The sequence below is a fragment of the Scomber scombrus genome, chromosome 10 (assembly GCF_963691925.1).
Source record: "Scomber scombrus chromosome 10, fScoSco1.1, whole genome shotgun sequence".
Classification (NCBI taxonomy): Eukaryota; Metazoa; Chordata; class Actinopteri; order Scombriformes; family Scombridae; genus Scomber; species Scomber scombrus.
In genome coordinates, this window is record NC_084979.1 from 26041803 (window position 1) to 26063224 (window position 21422).

At 37.6% G+C, this 21422-nt stretch overlaps 1 protein-coding gene and 2 long non-coding RNA genes across 7 annotated transcripts; 2 read left to right on the plus strand and 1 right to left on the minus strand.

Moving 5' to 3' along the window:
* Window positions 1-259: 259 nt before the first annotated feature.
* On the plus strand, window positions 260-6807 carry LOC133987821 (uncharacterized). Its single transcript, XR_009925587.1, has 3 exons — window positions 260-337; window positions 2183-2220; window positions 6777-6807. It is a non-coding gene; the product is annotated as an uncharacterized LOC133987821 (long non-coding RNA).
* Window positions 6797-9462, plus strand: LOC133987820 (uncharacterized). Its single transcript, XR_009925586.1, has 2 exons — window positions 6797-6884; window positions 8083-9462. It is a non-coding gene; the product is annotated as an uncharacterized LOC133987820 (long non-coding RNA).
* Window positions 9463-9653: 191 nt separating this feature from the next.
* On the minus strand, window positions 9654-18460 carry LOC133987818 (membrane cofactor protein-like). Of its 5 annotated transcripts, XM_062427279.1 has the most exons (13): window positions 18341-18460; window positions 17438-17526; window positions 17136-17315; window positions 16839-16938; window positions 16590-16663; window positions 16319-16498; window positions 16025-16204; window positions 13466-13561; window positions 13242-13265; window positions 13069-13116; window positions 12542-12608; window positions 11123-11183; window positions 9654-10823 (listed from the first exon to the last, which is right to left on the minus strand). In XM_062427279.1, the coding sequence occupies exons 2-13, from the start codon at window positions 17493-17495 to the stop codon at window positions 10821-10823; spliced, it is 1071 nt and encodes a 356-aa protein (XP_062283263.1). In that variant the 5' UTR covers window positions 17496-17526; window positions 18341-18460; the 3' UTR covers window positions 9654-10820. The 5 variants fall into 5 exon arrangements, with proteins under 5 accessions (XP_062283263.1, XP_062283264.1, XP_062283261.1 ...); XM_062427280.1 differs by lacking the exon at window positions 11123-11183; XM_062427277.1 differs by lacking the exon at window positions 9654-10823 and having other exon boundaries at window positions 10841-11183; window positions 18350-18452.
* Between the last annotated feature and the right edge of the window lie 2962 nt (window positions 18461-21422).

Here is a 21422-nt window from a genome sequence, read left to right on the forward strand (position 1 = left end):
TTCGAGTTTAAAATGACACCAAAGCTGCATAGAAAGTGACACATTAACTCTGCATAAAGGTACATATTCACATGATTTCTGTACAAAGGTCTTTTTTTCTCTCTCTCTCTGACTTATCCAATACTGTGATGCCAGAAACTGCTTAGCTGAGAGGAAACGTTTGAATGCATTCTGTAGTAAATTTAACATGCCATGAAATAATGCCTGGGTTTTTCTCAGGATCTGCTGAGGATAAAGCTCTCTGAGACTTGTTTTTCATCATACAGCGAGCAACGCTGTAACACAAGCAGACAACGCCTGACGGGAGCCAGTTTGCATTCTTCTCACTGCGAAGCAGGTAATCACAGAAAGAGATGACACAATTTGAATAAAACACTGTAAATAGTTCAAACGTCTTATGTTTACTCCAGGGTTACTTATAATAAAAATGACTTGATGTGCATTGTTACATCAAGGAATATGCACAATTAAAATGTTTGTGGTTGCATGCCCATTGTTCCCAATACAGCCAAAAAAAAATATCAATGGAGCTGACTGGGCACCTTTCCAAATGGAGAGATTAAGGTTTAGGAAGTGGAACAGGCATGGCTGATAGATGACATGGCTAAAATTAACACACTGCCCACTGGATGAGGAGCATAAATAGCAGACAGGAAGGACTACTTGGATGTATCTTTAAAGCTGTAGCGTGTCTGTCAACATAAACACAAATCAGCATCACAGTAAAACTTCTTATTCACATTCTACAGTCTACAGGCCGGTATATTGAGACAAGCAGGAATTACCAAGTTATAAATTGTGCTGGAATATCTGTAATGAGTCTGACTGGGTTTGGTTATAGTAGAACTGGCAGGGAAACATTGAAGGCATCAGTTATTTGTTTAATATATTCATTTGAATAATTATCTTTTATCCATTCTTTTTTCCTCCATAGCGTCAGTAGCAGGAAAAGTAGCACTAAACAGTTAATTGGTCAACTTGCATGCAGATTTCTTAGTGGTATTATAGTTGCGTAGGATGCACACCGAGGATGTCTGTATCTTAAAGGAGCAGATAGACCTCAATCCTCAGATCAATACCCTCAGCGTATAACAGTCTCCTCAGAGCAAACATGCTTTGATCCCTCGAATCCTTTACATTTCCCATAAAGCTGGAGGGTGAAAGCTGATTCTTCTACCGATGCTCTCCTTTCTCAGTCCTATAAGGTGAAGCTGTGAGCTCCTTATCCTTTTGGTTCTAGCATGGAATTAAGACATCACTAGCTGCAAGTGCTTATGGGAAGAAAATTTACAGCCACATAAAATGCTGGATGGAAATCTATACGTGTAATTGGAGGATAATGGAAAATGTAAGGCATCAAACTAGAGGGATTGTTTATGCTTTTATGGCTCAACAAAGCCTATGAAATATTTGATGTAAACAAAGGTTTATGCAGCTAGTGAGACGCCGCAGCATAGAACATTTTCTCAAACTGTAGTTGAACACATTTCAACATTTGAGTTCCAGCCTGTGTTTATGATGTTAGGAATAAACATTGGCCCCTGTAGAAGTATTCCTCTTGGTTTTTAAAAATGATGAACCATTTATGAAGGCATTTCGTGCATAATGTCATATATCTCTATCATAAATGGGTGTGGTGGTAAACTGACACAGAAAGAAACTTTGTTTACCCTGTTAACTGAGACAAAGATTTCATTTCAGCTTAGCATATAAAGGGGACTTTATGCTTCAGAAATGCAGACAGACCTAATAGGCACAGCCTTGTTGAGAACAGACAAGCTCATAATAGAGACAAAACCAAGCTTGTTCCTCTTATTGCCCTGCTGGACACTGTTTGCATTATTGTAGTGGTTGCTACCCCCAACACAAATTGGCTAATTTGACTAACTCTGAATGTTGACAGAGGGAAATCATTCATAATTCATGGTTCTTCATCATCTCTTGATTTTAACATGTAACATAATCCTATTATAGTTTGATCCCCTTGTTGTTCATTTGTCATGCCACGGCCCAGATAATCAGCTGGACTGTCGTGGAAAGGGATGGCTACAAGGGCATTCATGAGGCTGATGTAGTATTCTATATTCTTGACTCGTTTTTATAAGGCCATTTTTGATTTTTGGTACATTGTTTTGTGGTGTTGCACTCTAAAAAGTGTTTTTCTCCTTATATCTTCCCACAGATCTGTGTACATTAGAAATGAGGAATCATCTGATTGAGGTATGTGAACAATCAGATAAACTTCAAACACCCAAATTCCTTACACTCTGCTCTGAACCAAAACATACTATTTATAAAGCAGGGACACAGTCCATTCAAAGATACCATTATGTATTCATTTACAGTTATTTCCTTCTAATCTTCTAGTCATTTTACAAGATTCAAAATTAGTTGAATAACAGTATTCTTTTGAATAGAAACAGAGGATGGCACTGTGCATTTCCTTTAGGGCCAAGCTGCAGTAGGAAGCTTCAAGTTGAATTGAAAGGGGAAGTACGTGTTGTAGGCTTAGGCTCGATGGCAGAGTGTGGTTGTGGTGGTCTTTGACGCCTTCACCATTCTGGAAGATAAAAAAGTGGAAACACTGAATGAGAAAGAGCATACATTCTATGTTCTCTGTTAATCAGCATAAGGGTTGTACAAAAGAATAGCATAATGATGTAAACCAGAGCACCATGTACTGTAAATATTTCCATTTGTGCAAATTCATAGATAAGCAAAATCCCACATTAGACAGTAAATGCTGTCTAATGTGGGATTCTGCTTATCTAAAAAAAGACCATCTGAGTGCTTATGCAACTGATATACAAGCTGGTGATGTGCCTTTAAAACCAGTGGGCTGTCAGGTGATCGAGGAGGCTCAGTCAGCTCAGCCTCACAGACACAGGAACCAGAGTCTGTCTCTTACCGAGAGCAGAGAGGAGACTGCCAGAGAGGAGGGCAGCGGAAAAGGGAGAGAGACCCAGTTATAAGGGGACATGGGGGAAATGGGGACACAACAACGTCACAGAGTGGGGGACAGGGAGCCATGGTGGTAGGGTCTGCAGTCATTTCATGCTCTCTTGCCTTGTGTGGCAGCTATAAAGTGTGTTTTTGGCTCAGCTTGATCAAGAAACTGCGTTGTGTAGTCACAACAGTGATATAAAAGCACAGAGAATTAAGTGCTGCGTCACACTCAGGAAGAGGAATAGCGTGATCACGCGCGCATGTGCACGTCTGTGCGTGTATGTGCGTGCATTTGCACGTACATATGCATCTGTGTGGGGTCTGATCTGTTTCTGTGTATATGTGTTGGTTCGAAGTAGCAGTCTAATAGCAGTTCTGCTGTTGCAACAAGATGAAAATAAAGAGTGCGTGTGTTTGAGAGGCAAGCAGAAAGGGAGAGAGAGAGATGTAGAGGGAGGGAGGGAGAGCAAGTCAGAGAGTGAGAGAGGAGAGATTTTGGATTAGTTGCTACGTCACTTTTTCATGTCGGGAGAAACAGAAGCTGAGATAACAGAAGCCCAGTCATCGAGTTTTCCACCTGGAGTGGACACAATGGTTTCGGACAACCTCGGCTTTCTCTTCCTCTTCTTCTTCCTCCTTGGTAGTTTTTTATCTGCACTGCCTGTCGCTACTATATGTTCCTGCATGCGTGTGTCTGTGTGTGCTGTGTAGTTCCTGTGAGCTGATATAGGGAGTTTCAACATGGATGCTGAAGATATGACACAGTTTCTTTAGTTCTTGTTTTGATAGCATGGTAAGGTGTGTGTGTGCGCGTGTGTGTGTGTTAAGTGGGCAGAGGTGCGACAAAGGGGTTAACAAAGAATATTCTGGAAGGTTCTTAATATCACAGCGAAGAGAATTATCAAGGTATTCGAACACCGCCTTTTTGCCACCATCGTCTCAAGGAATACGGATGATTACAGTAGTGCAAATAGGTGAATACAATCATGCATGGAGCCGTCTGATGACCTATTATGAAACACTATTATATGTTTAATACACCATGATATGGGAGTGTGCACAAATTCAGCCAGGTGGATATTACAGCAGCCTTCAGAAATTACAGGATGAATTCATTGTCGAATTGAGCTAAGAATGACAACTTATGACGCTACATATGTATATATATATGTACTGTATCTGTTCTCGGACTGATGACCGCTGGCCTACTTGTTGTTGTTAACTCTTGATGGAGTTGAAGGAAAGGGAGAGACTGGCATCCAGCTGTATGCAGCGATCAGACAACACATCAGCTCGGTGTTGGTTGCTAGTGGCAGTTATGTCATGTGATTTGTTTTCACCCTCAAGGGCCACTGGGATTTGACATAACCCTTCCCAAGACACATTTGTTTCTGCGTAGTTAGGAGAGACAGAGACGGTGACGCAGTCATTTCTGGGCTGGACTTCACTTTAACCAGTACATAGCTTCTATCTCTCCCTCTCTCTCTATCTATCTATCTCTTTCCTAGAGAAGAGGAGCAATGGAAGGGGCGAAGTGTCATGGCTCAGGATCAGAGAGAGAGAGAAAAAAACCAAGATAGATAAACAGAGAAGGGAGAAAGAAAAAGGAGTTGTTTACCTTGCTCTGTTGGTGACTCTGCTTTGGCTTCACTCCAGTTCACATGAACTGAACTTCGTAAAGCTGCTGCATCACAGGCCATCGTGCCAAAGCTAGATTCTCATTGGATGGGAGGAGCTCCCCCAGTTCCACAAGCTGCACAGCAGTGCTTTATTGGCTCAGTACAAGCAAGCAGCTGGAGTTCAACATCTGATTGGTTAAGAGGTGCTGTTCTCTCATACAAAGGTTTTGCAGTTGCAGAAACAACAATGTGGATGGTAATATGGGTTGACCTGTTAATATATTGCTAATTACAAGTAAAGGAAGTGGGGATTTTTGTAAAAATGATTAAATGTGTTTCCTATCTGGGTTCAGAGAAGTAAGATAAGTGATGAATCAGATGGTTTTCAGCAATGTTTTTACAGGGTGCGTCACTGCTTGTGTTTCTGTGTGTATATATTTATAAGTGATGAACTGATGCTGAGACGTCTGTCCATCCCTGATGTCTACAATGCCGTAGAGGCAAACCTCTGGCCTTGTTAACGCTTTGTTTTACCGGCACTGTAATTTCCTAGTAAGTCCATAGAAGTTTCTTTAAATGTGGTACAAACAACAGGGAAAATCAGTTATCAGTTATTTCAGTTTGCTTAGTTCTCTTAAGTGTATAAACAGGTGTTGATTTACACAGGAGTTTCCTTGGAAGAACTGCTAAAATCTTAATGACTGGAAAAGCTTAGAAAGATCTATTTAAACCCAAGCAAATATTGTTTATTTGTTGGATAATATATTGTCCGTATTTTTCAGAATTTTCAGAAATAGTCCTTTCCAGGAACCTCCCTACAAATTTCCAGTTACACATCAGTGTCCTGTTCACCCTGGACTGTCAGTAAAAGACAGGCGCTCAGCATCTTCTACAACATGCCTGCTTGCCACTGTCCGGTTCCTGTGTTTACATGTTGAGAGCGGCAACCACAGGCACCGCAGGAATGATTTAAATCCCTAGACACGTGAGGTCTTGTCGTTCTCCTCGCTCGAAGTCCAAAGTCCGAAAGATGCCACATTACTGAGATGATGCAAGAGTGTGTGTGTGGCTGCCCGTGGTCTGCATTGCAGCTCCTGCTTCTACAGTCAGCGTCTCTCACTCTCTCTCTGTCTCTCTGCCTCTCTCTCTCTCTCTCTCTCTCTCTCTCACCCTCTCTTCTAAATGTGCTGATGGTATAACATACTGTATACTATTGCTGCCTACTTATTTTTCCTCTCGTAGAGATGATTGTAAGAAAGAAGACAATCTGTAGCTCCAGTGCTGAAGCTGCTACTCTTGCAGTCTCCTCACCACTGTGGGGGTTAACACTACAGTTAGTTAGTCTATCAGTCCGTGTAGGTGTAGGCTACACAACAACACAAGGCCTAATCGTGACACACACAGTCAGAGACAGTAGACTATTCCAGCTTCCCTGCAGACAGTCGATTCATGATATGTGTATTTTTAAAACAATATTTTAACTATTTTGTAGATGTGAGTGAAAAAACTGCTTATGATGCATGTTTCATTGACCGCAGTTAAATCATTCAGCAATTTACTGTTGGTATTTTATTCCTAATCGCTGTAAACAGGGACTGCCATGCAGATATACTCCCTCGTGGGTTTCCCCAGGGTGCTCCACACTGACCACTCTCTGAAGGCCTCCTGTCCCTTTAAATCTTTTATAAGCATTACACAACAGGTCCAGTGGCACACAAGCAACAAACAACCCGAAAAAGAAAACTGACAGGGTTGGGTTGAGCCAGCCGGGCAAAGGAACCAGACACCTATGGCCCTCTGATCAGAGCTGGTCAGTGTGGCAAATATTTGGCAATGTGTAAATTGCATATAATGTTTTGAAGCCAGAGCTTGGCTTTCTTGATTCAAGACAAGTAATATTTATGGGAGTTGTCCTTATAAACATGAAGAAATTAAAGCAGGCTGTGTGTGGGTGTGTGTTCTGGAGGCACAGAGACAATTCATTGCTAGTGGTCTGTTCACCTACATGTGAAGAGTAAAAACACCAGGAGGAAAAAGGCATATTAGAAACAGTTGGGTAGTTTTGTACTTTGTTGAAGCACTTGGCAAGGAGTCAGTGAACTGGCCACTACCTGTCCTTGCCCAACCCTCTCAGTGTATTGTAGCTGCGTGTCTGCGTCATGGCTCTCATTGCCAGCGATTGAATACCACTTCCTTGCTTGTTCCTTGTAGTGGCCAGAGAGCAACGCACTCCCATCCTCGCTATTCTACCAGGCAACAGAGAGGAGACGAATTGTCGAGGCAGTGGCAGGACTCGTGTGCGTCTGCACAGAGCTGCAGGTGAGCCTGTATGTTATTAGACATGCAGTGGCAGTGTTTTGTGTGTCTGTTCTTGTTTGGCCCTTCGCACATCCGCAAAGCTTGGATCAAGTATCACATCAGTGGCGTGGGCGTGTTAGAGAGAAATAGATTGAGAAAGAGAGAGAGAGAGATGTGTTCTGGTGCTTTCTCAGTGGTTTTCCATTTCATCTCTGTCTTACTCTCCCTTCATATTGCTTCCCTCGTCTCTGCTTTGTGGCCTGAACCAGGGCTATGAATTTTACTTCTTTCTTGTCAGGAGCCTGAGAGCCTGGATCATCCTAGAGTGAATTACATATGGGGTCCTTTACAGTCTTAAAGATCTGTCATGCTTCCCTGTAACATCATCTCGGTCCAATCAAAAACAAGGTAGAGACAGACAACACCATTTACAGCTTACTATGCCCATTACTTTCTTAATGATATGCATCAGTGTAATGGAGACCAATAAGGGATTTTTAACTAACTTAATTGTTCTATTAGCAAATATTAAGGCTAAACATGACAATACAATACAATAGATGTAACCGCTTCAGTGCCCTCATGCAGAGTCAACCCCTCTAACTGAAAGACTTAGTGCTGTTTGATTAAATGCCATATTACTATGTTGATGTCTTTCTTACATACTGGATGCGTCTGAGTGCCTCTACTATCTTGAGGAGGGTTTATAATTTGGAGTGATGAGTGGTAAAAGTACCTGATGAGAAATAGATGTCTAATGATATTCAAAATACATAATTAGTTCAGTGTTGACAAACTCCTCTCTACTTCCACGACACCATTTTGCCCTTTTTAAAATATTAATCAAATAGGGAGAATAGTTCAATAAAAATCTTTTGTATGTGTTAGAGATTTCAAATCGTGGGCCGTCTCTAAGGCTACTGCCGTATCAGTAAGTTTCACATCTGCAGTATTGTTCTAGGCTCTTTGTTAATTACACATGCATGCGGATATCAAGGTACGTGTTTATCTGACGCTGCATCTGTGCGATTCTTTTGTACTCTCAAATATCCTTTTTGATTGAGTCTTTCTAAAAAGTTTTTGAAATCCCCTCCAGGGGCTCATGCTTGTACTACATCCATTATAAAGGAGAATTGCTTCTTTCTTGTGTCAAAGTGGCAACTCATTGTTGTCCATTATATTATGTTAGTATTCATTTTATTTTCCACTGTTTTTCTAGATTCAAAAGTGAACAGAACAATGCCTTTTGTCAGAATTGCCCCCCTTGGAAGCTGGTTTCAGATGGTGGCTTAGAGTATTGTCATCTATCTAGCACCATTTGAAATCAGTGTTCTTGGGGTGGGAAGTGTGTTTCACTTACCAGCAACAGGCAGCTGTGAAGTGTCACAAGAGGTGTTCAGCGATAGAGAAAGGTGAAACTAAGAGAGACTTCACCGGGAATGTTCCCCTCCCTGAAACGCCACTCAGCGAGCCGCAAACCACCAGTGAACAGGGATGTTTGGACAGCTCAAGCTCTTTGTCCTCTCTCCAAGGTTGACCGATTTCTTTCGGTGTTCAGAGTCTGCTTTTGTTTCTAGCACCATTTGAAATCGGTTACAGTGAAGGACAGATCTCATCTTTCCTTGAGGATTTTGCAACTAAGCGGAGCTCTTTATTTGATAGATTGTGTGTTGATTGTGGTGACATTTTGTTTAAAAAGACCTCATGAAATCACACTCACAGTGGCTACTAATTAGTCTCTTTGGGAATTACCAGTGACAAGTTAGCCATCGATCCATTGTCTGTCTGTTATATCTGAGAAGATGTTTGCTATGTAGAATGATTAAGATCATTTACTGAGGTAAAATATATATTAAATAAAAAGTAACACATAGCTTTTACTTATATTTGATTATTACATATTATGTTACTGGATTGTATTACTAATGAATGAATGTGTAGCAGTTTTATAATATTGAATTCAGTCAATTTTGAGACAATTTTAACTACTTTATTATAATTTTGGGTAGTTTGATCTATATTAAACTGTTGTGTCTAATAAGTGAACAGCAGCTATATTGTCAAACAAATGGAGTCACAATATCACAATATCTCCCCTTGAATTCAGTGGCATATGAAATAGAATTAAATTGAATAGTGATGTACTAATTTACAGTGCAGCACTTGAGTTAATGTATTTTCCATCACTGGATATTTGAGTTGCCAACTTCATAAAAGCATCACTTGGACAATTTTCCACTTAGTGTCAAATCCACAAGGTGGCACCATAACACATGATAATACATTACAGGGAGGTTGTCTCTGCACCGACAGTTTCAGGCATGTTTGGAGTAGCTGTAAATGGTTTCCAGCTTAATGATTAACTCATTGATGAATTGTTTTATTTCTTTAATGTTTTTTAAAATATTTGGTACTTTACTGTAAAGTTTTGTTGATGATTACATTTTTAGAATGTATAGAGAATTACAGTAAATATTGATTTGAATATAGTAAGGTGCTTACAAATGACTACTGTATTATGACTTATTAATGAATAGCGACGCCTATAAACTGTATCAGATGACTTGTCTGTAATGTGAATAATAAAATTGCAAATTGGTCTCATGTTTTCTCTAGAAATTTCTGTGTGGACGTTTGTTTTTCCTCTCACTGCAAAAGCACACATAATACGATGAATGAATATACATGAGGTAGCTGACAAATACTGAATGTATTCTAATGAGTTTCATCAACGTTTCATGCTCATTTGAGATATTCACATTACATGTATATTGTGAAGACACTGATGACTAACTTTGTTATTGTTTTATTTAATTGATTAGAAAACATGGTGAATTTGAAATTTTCCATAAACAATACAAGAACTGTTATGAGATGTTTTTACACACATTTCATTTTAATAAATACAATTGAAGCCAGGCAAGTGCAAAAATCTCAGAGATCAGTCTCTATACATCTTTATGTAACCAAAGACACAATATCTGTGTCTTAATACTAAATTAATCATATTTAACTGGACTGCCTGATTCTCTGGAAGAGTAATCTCAACAAAAAATATCAAGACAACAAACAAACTTAAGACCTTTTGTCTTTGAAACTGGGCACAAAAACCAGTATGCCAACATTGGTGCCAATTTTTTCTTATTAAAAAAATATCTTTTAACTGACCCAAACAAGGCTAACATTTAAGCATTACTGAAATAAAAACACAACAATTAACACACAAGCTAAAACACTTGAATCTTCACATTAAGGCATAAGGAACATGCCTTTTTTTTTTTCAGGCACTTTGCGGGAGGTTATTTTACAGATGCCATTGTGACTTTATAGTGGTGAAAACTGAATCTGAAGACTGGAGAATTGGTTTATTGGCAATATATCCTCTCTACTTCACCTACAATATTTGTTTTTGAGGAATTTACCATTTCCATTTCAGATACAGTGATAGTGCAACATCTCTATGAGTCAATAGTAAGAGGACGTGTTGTTCTTAAGCATCAAAATAACACTATTTAACCTTGATTTGTGAATGTTTCTGAGTGAAAAAAATATTGAATAGCGGCTATATCCAAGGCTGTTTTTTTTGTTTTGTTTTGTTTTGTTTATCATTTTTGCGTAATTCAGATGCAAGTGTTGATTGACCCATAAATGACCAGGCTGATTGATGCTCTGAGCTATAGTGCATACATACAATCAAAAGTTGAAGCTTTTCATTTACGCCATTCCTTCATAATTACAAGAAAACTGTTGATGTGAAGGCATTCCAAACATTTCACTTAGTGGCCTGTAAAAGGTTTAAATAATTGTCAGCTACTCCGATGAACCGCTTAAAGCATAACGTTCATGTGGAGGGTAGATGTGGAAGTACATTCAAAGACTTGTTTGAACCAGTGTTGTCCATCTTCTCAACAAGTCGCTTTCATAGCCCGAAATGCTGGACCAACAAGACTGCTCCGGTTACTACAGACAGAGAGAGAGAGAAAAAATTAATTAAACATTTTAATAGAAACAAAAAAATACCCGATGGCCCTGTAAAAGAAAAATTTAATAGGAGAAGTAACACAGGCAGCTGTCCAACAGGATAGTTAGTTGTCCAGGATAATGTGGAAGTGGGAAGGAAAAGGAAAACAGATTTGAGCATTAGTAATTCACTGTGGGCACACAATATTAAATTATACAAATGTTTCTGCCTAGATTATATGTTCATTTGTCATAAAGTCATTAAGAGTTCAAATATGCTTGGTGGTCCGTCTTCTTACCGCGAGCGCTAAGTTTTCTCCATGATTTGCTGCCTCTTTGTCAGGGTTGTCATTCTCAGTGCTGTAATCCAATAAGGATTGGTCAACATATATTCATTTGATGACCAGGCAAAAAAGAAGCCAAGAGAAGTCCAGGGACACACACACACACATACACACACTTTTCACCCAAAGGTCTACAGACCACCGATTTACAAAGAATATCTCACACACAGACACAAGCACCTTTCTTTTTCTGTAAGCTTTAAAAGCAAAGAGCAGACAAAGCTATCCATCGGACTCTTATAGTTGAAATATCCAAATTCTTGTGGGTGTTACTTTGATATACCAAGTACTTCAGTAGTATGAAGTCTATACTGACTCATTTCTGAGAGCAGTGTAGCTGCTAACACAAACAAACATAACCACAGCATGAACAAGCACACAAGAGTCATTATTGCACAGGGAGTTTGTGATTACACCCCAAAAGATTTTCAAATAGTTGTTTTATATCATGTGGTCCATTGCCCCAATTTCTTTAAATGAAGTTGCTATGGGAAAAAATTATTACACTTCAATCATCAAGTGTGTGAATGCTTCACATTTCTTATTGACACTCAAAATGTGAAGAAGAAACAAATACAATATATGACTATAATACCACCAAATGCTCTGTTGTCACATTTTTCGCCTGATGGCCTGCACTTTTTCATCTGTAAGCATAACAATACGTTACCTGCAGAGGATATGAGCCCTAAAACCAATGTCATGTCATGTGACATGTTTAATGAAGTCTTAAATTTTGATGACATTCTCCTATACAGGAACTTAGGCATCATACCCAAATGGCTCTGCCCCAACATGAACAAAAAGGCGTTTCCTGAGAAACGCTACCACAAACATGCCAGTAACCACTACTTCTCTCTTAACAGCTAAAATATGCCAATGAAACTGAATGAACCGGAAATGAAATATCAAGCTGGAGTACAAATAGTCCAACTGAGTAGTCCTTGAATTGATTCTGATAATCAGTATTCTTATTATGCAACATTTGGCTGACCTCCACATTTAAATGAATTTGACTTAAACCACTATTTTTAAAAAGGAGGCACTTGGGGCCGAGCTTTTCTACTGACAAACCTACAGCTCTGAGTAGGAGAATGTTAGAGAGCTTATTTCAGAACACCCTTTTGACAACATGGCACTGTGGTAAAAGAAAACATTTGAGCCAAAAAGCCTTATAAATGCAGACAATTTAAACATGCAACATTTAACACTGCCAGACAAAGAGAAAGCTCAGATGACTCAATACGAAACAAAAAGCGTGAGACACGTGGCAGAGAGAGAGCGCTGTTAAAAGTGATTTGAGAAGCAAACAAAAACATCTAGAATAATGCAAATCAGGGTTAGTCTGCAAAACTGAATAAAACAACAGTTTACCCTTTTTTTCCCCCTTTGCGTGTTGTAAAGTAGATGATGGTGCCGAGACCGCAGAGACCGACGATTACTTTGATGACAAAAAAAAGATGTTTGAAGATTAAGCTGTAAAATGATGATTGGCCATGAGGCCAACACATGTAATTCACAGCATTAAAAAAATAAAATAAAAATAAAATTATGGTAGTATCTTTAATGCTACTGTTTGTCAAAGCAGCAACTCAAATGATTATTCAAACTTTAGATGAACCTTTCAAATACAAAATGATGTCATGTACAAAACACAAACAACACTAATGACAAAGTGACATCCTGTCATTACAACATGTGCCTGTTCTAATGGCTAAACATGTCAAGTTTTTCTTATTTGTTGACTCATGCAGGAACATGATGCTCTGTAAAGAACTACATGTTTATATTATATGTCAACCATAACATGACCGTGCTGTTCTTCTAACATCATCACAATCATGTCAACGTTATGTCTTCACATTCTTGGTTTACTGTTCAAGGATGAATTTGTAACTTACCCCCTAAAGATATAAGCACGTCCCTCAACACATGTCCTTTGTTGTGATCTGAAAGAAACAATAAATACAAGTTAGAATTGTGTTGATTAAACTTTAATGCTGTTCTACGGCTTGTGACCTGGTAAAAAGTCTCATTAATTAATTAAACATGAGAGATAACTTTGATGACTCACCAGGTGGAGTCGGGCCAGGACCTCCTGAAAGAGACATGCAGTTAAAACAGCTGCTATAAATTCAAGAAGAGCATGACTGGATTGTATCAATATTTACTCTACAGATACTGTGAGAAATTTATATCTTGAATGTTAAATCCTTTAAAAGGAAATTACAAATAATTGCATTAGGTTAACGCCCTGTATGGCTTTAGATGACTCTGTAACATTAAAATTGACTCTACCGGTTGGCTTTGTGGTATTAGGACGTTTGGTTGTGGTGGTGGTGGTGGTGGTGGTTGTGGTGGTAGGAGGAGTAGGTTTAGTTGGAGGTTCTATTCCTGCAAAAATATAGAAGAAAAGGGAATATTCAGGACGGAATAACTCATCAGGGATGCCCTAAGATCACATACAGTTATTCACTTTCAATATGTTATTGATTCATAATTAAGAGGCAGCATGAACTAGTTCAAATACATTTCCACACGCTGCCGCTTGTTACTTCTCTACAGTAACTATCTGTGCAATTATGGTGAATTTGAAAACACTGATGTTTTTGTGCTTCTGTCAGCTGAGCGTTACCAATATTTTCACTTTGACATTTAGACCTCATAGCAATTCTAGAGCATGAGCGCAAAATTAAGAGGTTATATCTACAAGAAAGGAAAAAAGTCCTTTAAGTCCTTATTAAACCAATCTTTTTCAAATAACTAAACTAACTGTCTTTACTTATCAATAAAAGACTCCGCTTCTAGATGATTTACTTAGAAGTGGATCAGGATCAGAGTTGATTTATTTTACAGATGGAAATAAAAAAGATCTCTCATTCAGCCTTTGCTTTTTTACACTGAAGCTAAAGCTGCTGCATGTGCACACCAGCGTTTCAGATTTAGAGGTTTGAGGCGGAGCTGCAAAGTTGGGTGGAGGTGTGTGGGGAAGTTTATATGTGCTGTTGAATGTAACCGCTTTGAAACAATCAGAAAATAACATGTTATTGATCTGATTCACCGGCTTTCTGCCTGCCAGCACTCCCTATTCATCTCGTCCTATATCCCTTATATCTCCAATATCATATTGTCACTTTTTGCAATATTAATATCTTGCATGTTCATATCTATAGATATGATAACGATATATCGTTCAGCCCTACTATCAACAAATTTAACACTGAAGATAGAATTTTCTCAAAATATGTGTATCAATTAAATCCATTTTTATTTATATAGTGCCAGATCATAACAAAAGTAATGTCCAGGCACTTTTCAGAGACTGTACTCTTTCATTTTAGAGCAAACATTGATGCAATCCAGTCACTCTCTACTTTACCAACATCCATGATATCAGTTCAATATTTTGCAGTTCCTATTATCAATTAATGCTGCTATTTTCTGTTTTAGTTAGGTTTGCAAAATTCCAGGAATTTTAAAGTAGGAAACTTTCCATGAGAATTAACAGGTATATATGAGAACTAACAGGAATAAACTAGAACATTTACAAAGTTGAATGTTAGCATATAACAGGGAACTTCAATTTAGGTAGAAAAAATATCTTGTAGCATACTACTCTTTGTTAAAACAACCAGATTTAGTGCAAATATAGTTGAATATCTACCCTATTCCTCAATCACATGCACATAGCACATTACTTACTGCAGGGCCACACCCCCTACATGCACTGTGCATTCCTCCATCACATGCACACATGATTTCAAGAACCCTGGACTATTGAAGCCACACATTTGAATCCAAGGACTACATGAAGTCAAGTAAGTTTTGACGATACGTTAGTGGGGTTAATTGTATTAGTTTGCATGCTTGTCTACTTATGACAATATGAAATGTTTATATTTGTATACAGTTGATACAGTTTGGATAAATTACCCCAAATTTCCAGTTAATTCCTATAATTATCATGGAAGTTTCCAACTTGGAATATTTCCAAAATTCCACTCTAACTTCCCATGGAAAGTTTCCAGAAATTTATCGTAAATGTTCCGCCTCTCTGCAACCCTAGTTCTAATTGTATGCTGATTTAAGTGAGCAGATCCCTGTTCTTTCATGGACAACAACAAAAAGAAGAAATATGTTGCGCTTTATCACGGTCTTGCTCCAAAAAGTTGCCGAAAAATTTTAGGTATTTTTTTCTGGTGATGGTTTAATAATTAATCACTTTTCAAAATCAATAACATATGCTACAGATTAGTAACCTCCACCAAAATGATCACATTCATGGCATTGGTTTATAGGGGTGGGAAGGCTCCATGACACGATATCATCATGATACTTGTGTCACAATACAATATTACAGCGATTTTAAATATATTGCGATATATTGCAATTCATTACCTTTTTTTAACTGCAAATTATGTCCCCAAAGGAAAAAAACCTTCAATTTTCATTTGCAATTTCTATAATAAAAGATCAATACTCGGTGTCCGTGTATCGATACAATATTGTCACGCAAAATGTTGCGATACTATGCTGTACCCTATTGGTTTACAAGCTTGCATACACACACACACAGTTCATATTCAAGGTAATCTATGTAAACTTGTCAAATTTATCTGGCAGAAAAGATGTGTTGTACAAGACTTTGAATTATACTATGGATTTAACCTACAATTTTTTAAATAAGCATTTTCAGAAAAATGCAGCTTAAGATATTTTGAGTCTGAAAGGGAACCTGCAGATATTTAAGTATACTAAATATTTTCTCATTCAGCTAATCTCAAGTAAAATGTGATCTGAAAATCTGAAATTAGTGTATAATTAGTAGTGAGTAGTAATTCCATCGAAATAACTTACTTGTACAACTTGGAAGTCCAGGTGACCACTGACTATTTATTTGACATGTCAGTGTACCTTCTCCTGTCATCTGATATCCAGTTATGCACTTCAATGTCACTGTAGCCAAGTATCCATGAGGGGGTCGAGAGCCCTGTACAAACTCAGAATTTTGAATAAGAGGATCGGGACAATCAACCTCTGCAAAAAAAAGAAATTGAAAAATGGAAATTTACAAAATTGTCACAAATAACCGACTCCAGATTCTGGAGATTACTTTAGGAAAATGTTGAGAAAGGTTGCTAAAACACTTACTGACACATGTTGGTGGACTGGGTTTAAATTGTTCATTTTCTGAACAGGATATAGATTTTGATCCATCGAGTGTATAATCTTTTTGACACTTGTACTGTACAACCTCTCCATAATTATATGTGTCACGGACTGGACTGAAAGTGCCATCCACAAATGGAGGTGGGCTACTACAAGTCACCACTGCAAAAATAAAAATGACATGTGTTAATATGGAAACAAACAAAGTCTTTAACGTAGTCGTGTGCCTCATATTAACACAGAGAGCACCAACCTTCACATACAGGCAACCTGTCTATCCACCCGTTGACGCCACACAAGATTTCATGCCTGCCAACAACTATGAAACTAGTAAGGAAATAAAAAAATACATTTAAAAAAAGTGTGACTTCAGACTACAAATATCTTGTGTTAACCCTTGCATTTCATGTGATCAACATAAAAACACTGAATGGTAACATTTAATACATTTTTTAATTATTCTCTGAACATGACCCATCACAGTAATCAGTTTATTACTAACCCAGTGTTGCATGTGACCACCAGTTTATCGCCAAACAGTGTACCTTCCGGATAATCAATTTGTCCATTTTCCACCTCTCCAGCAGAGCCACAGTTCCTCCCTGAAGTAAGAAAAATTGAATTCCACCATCAAACATGACTGAGTAAACAGACAGGTCAGTAAACATGATCAGCCACTCATACCACTTACATGTTTACAAGAAATAAAATGAAAAGTGGTTCCAAATGAGAGAAATATAAAAAATATTGCTACTATTAAGAAGGAAGGAGATTATAAAAATTAGATGTTAATACTTACTCTCGCATGTCAGTCTCAAAGGACTCCAAGTGCCAGCTGTACAAGTAATCCTTGCACTCCCTCCAGCTGTTATGTAGCCAGTTACACATTCAAAAGTAACTGTGGTCCCAGATGGGAATGTGTCACGATTGTCGGTCAAAACCGTGTTAGGACTTCCAACAGGTCGGGTACAGTCTTGATCTGTAAAGGAAATGAAATAAAGAAAGATGAGCACAACAAGTTAGGATATGTTAACTTTGCACCAAACATCAACTCCATGTCTGATCACCTATCCACTAAAGCTTATCTGCACTGCTACTCACCTTGAGCAGTAATGGCAAGGCCAAGGCAGCTCAGATATAGGAAGTAGGACACACCCATGTCTGGTGAGTCTGAAGTCACTGAGCCCTGTCTGGTTAAAAAAAACAACAACAACAATACAAACATAAGTAATGGATAATCAGAGTATTAAACATGGTTAATGTGGTTGATAATAGTAATGATGATCTTATATATCCTTAATCTTACAATGATTAAGAAGTATGTTAGGCTACATGCTCGAGTTACTAAACCGAGCTAACACATCAATATTAAGTAGTTAAATCAAAAGAAATAAAACAAATGTGTTTTACCAACTGAATAATCATTGTAGACACATGCACCGACCCTTTGCCCGCTGTTCCGTATCTTAAAAAACCAAACTCCATTTACAATCTGTCAATATTTGATCTAACCAACGTGACTGTGCTCATATAGTTGATATGACCGAGCTATTTTACAATGCATCTACGGTGCCATTTTTTACAAGCAATTCGGCATACTTGGAAATAAAAAACAACACAAAGATGTCGGAAGATTTGATCTGTAACAAGTAGCAGGCAGCTCTGCGCCACCACAACACACTGTGGGCGGCCAATGCCTTGAGCCTAAATCCACCCTATTATAAACCTAAATCCAATTTCTAGTTCAATAGGTTATATGCCGAATTTATATAAATACTATTAAGATGGGGAAATAGGTTAAACCGTGTTGAATGAGTCTTTAAATGTGCGTATAATAATAAAAACGTTGTTAAATCTACGCAATCGCAATGGCTGTCAGGTCAAACGAGGCTGCGCTAGCTTGCGTAAAAATCAACAAACATTTACGTCGTCGTTGTTTTGGGGTTTTATTTGTGTTAGCTTCGGTTTTGTAAAAGTATCGGGTCCTTCTTTTTGTTTACTTACCCTCCTTACTTGGTAATGAAAATAAGTCCTTTCGGGTGGTGCTGGTGGTGGTGTTTCCCCTTGTCTACAATGGTGAATTGGGCATAATGCGTACTTAGTGTTGCTGCTGCTTGCCGGAAAAAGGCGTGGACACTTTAACGGTACATGACGCCTATCCTTTTCCAGAGTATTAGTCAGTCACCAGATCATTAACATTAAAGTAACCACACTCACGTGGGCCTATAAAGCCTAAACCAGGAACGTTTTAACCCTTATATACTGTTCATATTCTCACCATCATTATTAGTCTCTATCACAACTCACAGATAAATGGGTGATTAATCTGTAATCCTTACAGACTGTTTGGGGTCAAATTTGACCTGTTTTGACATTTGACAGCTCAAAAAAACAAAAAAAACAACCCACATTTCTTTTACCCTGAAATTGGATGACTTTTCCTAAAGTGGCCCAAAATGCAGCAGCACAAAAATGAAAATATTTTTTAAAATGTTATACTTTTGTAGCCTATAGGTGTTACAAAGTTTTGACCTGTCAAATTTGACTTATATCTATTGACATGGATTTTTGTTAAATGACTAGTTAATAGTTTTAATAAGATATTAGTTATGAGGATTTAATTTTATGATGTAGTAGTGAAGACTGATGGCTCTAATTTAGTGGTCACCAAACCTTGCTCCAGGAGAGTTACTGCCTTGCATGTTTTAGGTATCTCCTAACCCTAACCCTGACACAGCTGATTCTAATAACTATCTCGTTATCACGCAGCTTGATAACAAGTTAATTATTGGAATCAGGTGGCAGTAGCTCACCAGGAGCAGGGTTGGTGACCATTGCTCTAAAGGTTATAAAACATTATTGCTATGTTATATGATATGATATTGTGTGATAGTGTGTAGTGTGTGATAGTGTGTGTTGTTTCTCCAAAAGTTAGAGGTTTAACACCTAAAAAATACTCTCTCTCTACTCTCTGTAATATTAATCAAGGTTTAAGAATGATACATTATAAATAGATCTGTGGTTCAAATTAGCTATAGACGTGTTACCAATTTGTATGAATCCCTTATTTTTTGTGTCCTTTGTCACATAAAATCATTTCATTTTTATTATATGTAAAGAATCCAACAGTTTGTTTGATTGTCTGATGATCAATACACAAATATATTCAATACCCCAAATTAGTAAGTTCTTCCTGCTCTATCTATCTATCTATTTATCTATCTATCTATCTATCTATCTATCTATCTATCTATCTATCTATCTATCTATCTATCTATCTATCTATCTATCTATCTATCTATCTATCTATCTATCTATCTATCTATCTATCTATCTATCTATCTATCTATCTATCTATCTATCTATCTATCTATCTATCTATCTACTGTATCTATCTATCTATCTATCTATCTATCTATCTATCTATCTACTGTATCTATCTATCTATCTATCTATCTATCTATCTATCTATCTATCTATCTATCTATCTATCTATCTATCTATCTATCTACTGTATCTATCTATCTATCTATCTATCTATCTATCTATCTATCTATCTATCTACTGTATCTATCTATCTATCTATCTATCTATCTATCTATCTATCTATCTATCTATCTATCTATCTATCTATCTATCTATCTATCTATCTAATGTATCTATCTATCTATCTATCTATCTATCTATCTATCTATCTATCTATCTATCTATCTATCTATCTATCTATCTATCTATCTATCTATCTATCTATCTATCTAATGTATCTATCTTGAGGTACAACACATGGTATTGTGACTATATCAAATGTATATGCCCCCTCTTCAATCCCTCACTAGAGTTGTATTTTAAGTGTAGATCTATCCATCCTTCAGAATACTGGAGGTCCCTTTGAAGATGTTAAGACACAGGGTCACCTACTGTTTAACCCACACATGGTTATGACCAATATGTCTTCTAATAGTCTGTGCCACTTTTTCCGTCAGTGGTAACAATCACGATGATAAGACAGGGCATTCATGTACAATGATGTAATGAACCCAACCCAAGGAGGTTCAGTATCAGGAAGTTATGTACTTCCCATTGAGCAACAAAGTTTTCCTAATTTTGGAATTATGCCTAGTTTTTTCTCTCCTGCCTTTAAAATGAAGGACTAAATATAGTACAGGGATTTTGTAATGGAAAGGGCATGTATTGAGAGAAAAGTTACATTTTTATTTATTTCGACATTTAAACTCAGATTTTAATTTATTAGCCGCACCAACTAACAACAGTTTTTGCTAAAATCAAACAAAAACAAAAATCAATAAGTCACAATAAACTGTGAGTACTGAATCAGGAATCCTGCCTCTCCTCATGAGGATGGATGAACAATTATAGCCTTGTTAGAGAACACCAAATGATTAACCTTACCATAAATCAGATACAGGCCAATACTTTGAGAAGTCACTGGAACTTAAGTATTGTGGTGCCATGCAAGAATATTGTATTGTTTCTCCGATAATGAATGAGTCATCTGTCGATTTATATGAGTTCTAGCCACCGAAAATTGGTTTCACATCTGATTTACACTGTGCACGTTACTTTACATGTTCATGGACAATATGGTGTAGTCTGTGTCCAGTTTTGAACATGCTCTTTTCATGAAGCTAAACTTATTTATCCATGCCATGAAGCACCAGCATGGCTGATTCATTATTTACACAAGAGATAAGTTTTCAAATTTCTAGGTGAGGCATTTGCATTTCCTTATATTTGATATCTCCAGAAACAACATCTGTTTTCCAGCTAAACTCGTCATCACTTGTCATTACATTTCCAAACTGCCTGGAAATAGTTTGCCTTCACTACAGCATAAAACATGTTTGTTTTACTCTGTATCACACACTCCTTAACTGAATTACTTCTCAAATTCCTCTAAGTTTCAGTGTGTAAGCTATCACTATAAAGCCAACATACTGAAGTCATTACTACTGGATTGACTTCAACCTTGTTGGTTTGAACATTGAACTGAGGGCTGTGTTTGTGGTTATGATTTGTAAGTTGGGCTTTCCGCTGTGAAATGTCAATGTCCTACAAACACGCCCCG

Excerpts from the sequence above, each read along its gene's own strand:
- LOC133987818 (XM_062427277.1), bottom strand. The coding sequence starts at position 17,495 with ATGGGTGTGTCCTACTTCCTATATCTGAGCTGCCTTGGCCTTGCCATT. Across the intron at positions 13,562-16,024 it reads TGGACTTCCAAGTTGTACAA|GAATAGAACCTCCAACTAAA; the intron begins GTAAGTTATTTC and ends ATATTTTTGCAG. Across the intron at positions 13,266-13,465 it reads TAATACCACAAAGCCAACCG|GAGGTCCTGGCCCGACTCCA; the intron begins GTAGAGTCAATT and ends TGTCTCTTTCAG.